Source organism: Etheostoma spectabile, chromosome 10, assembly GCF_008692095.1.
Source record: "Etheostoma spectabile isolate EspeVRDwgs_2016 chromosome 10, UIUC_Espe_1.0, whole genome shotgun sequence".
In the NCBI taxonomy this organism is placed as follows: domain Eukaryota; kingdom Metazoa; phylum Chordata; class Actinopteri; order Perciformes; family Percidae; genus Etheostoma; species Etheostoma spectabile.
In genome coordinates this window covers 23570147-23570790 of record NC_045742.1, presented here as the reverse complement: position 1 = coordinate 23570790, position 644 = coordinate 23570147, and the positions used below count along the sequence as shown (strand labels likewise).

Genomic DNA, 644 nt, shown 5'->3' with positions numbered 1-644 from the left:
CAGGAAGTCGTTCATCTATTGGAGCAAGAAAAACAGTCATGGGGACAAAAAATAATTAACTTGAAACAGGACATTCAAAAGATGACCCAAAAGTTTCAAAATGAAAAGGATTCCATGGCACAAGAACACCAGGCTTTGAAAAAAGACCTTCAGGAGGCCAAAGACGTTGTGCATAACTATTACATGATGGCGCAGGAAAATGAGTTTATAAAACAAGAAAATCATGCCCTGAAACAGGAAGTCAAGGAGCTGGAAAGAAAGTTGGGTGAAGGAGAAGAGGCCATTCTGGAAAAGAATACTGCTATTCTCGAACAGGCTCAGGAGTACAGAAGTATTCTACAAGTACTCAAAGGCTTTGTACACAACTATGATGAGATGAGCCAAGAAAACAAGACCCTGAAAGAAGACGTCCAGGAGCTTACCAACAAGTTGCGTGACGGAGAAGAGGCCACGAGACGTAACCATGAGACTCTGCAACAAGAAGTGCAGGAGTTAAAAGACATTCAGCAAGAACTTAAGGTTTTTGAGCACAAGTATAATACACTGAAAGAGGACAATGAGTCCACAGGCAAACAAAAGAACAGCCTGGAACAAGAACTTCAGGAGGTCAAGAACATGGTCAGACTAGAGAAAGACTTGTGGGC

At 41.9% G+C, this 644-nt stretch overlaps 1 protein-coding gene across 1 annotated transcript in view; it reads left to right on the top strand.

Moving 5' to 3' along the window:
• LOC116697360 (paramyosin) overlaps positions 1 to 644 on the top strand; it is a 1440-nt gene that overhangs the window by 442 nt on the left and 354 nt on the right. Inside the window, exon 2 of the mRNA XM_032528668.1 lies at positions 4 to 606. Within this exon, the coding sequence (XP_032384559.1) occupies positions 4 to 606 (603 nt within the window). The remainder of the gene's footprint in view (positions 1 to 3; positions 607 to 644) is intronic.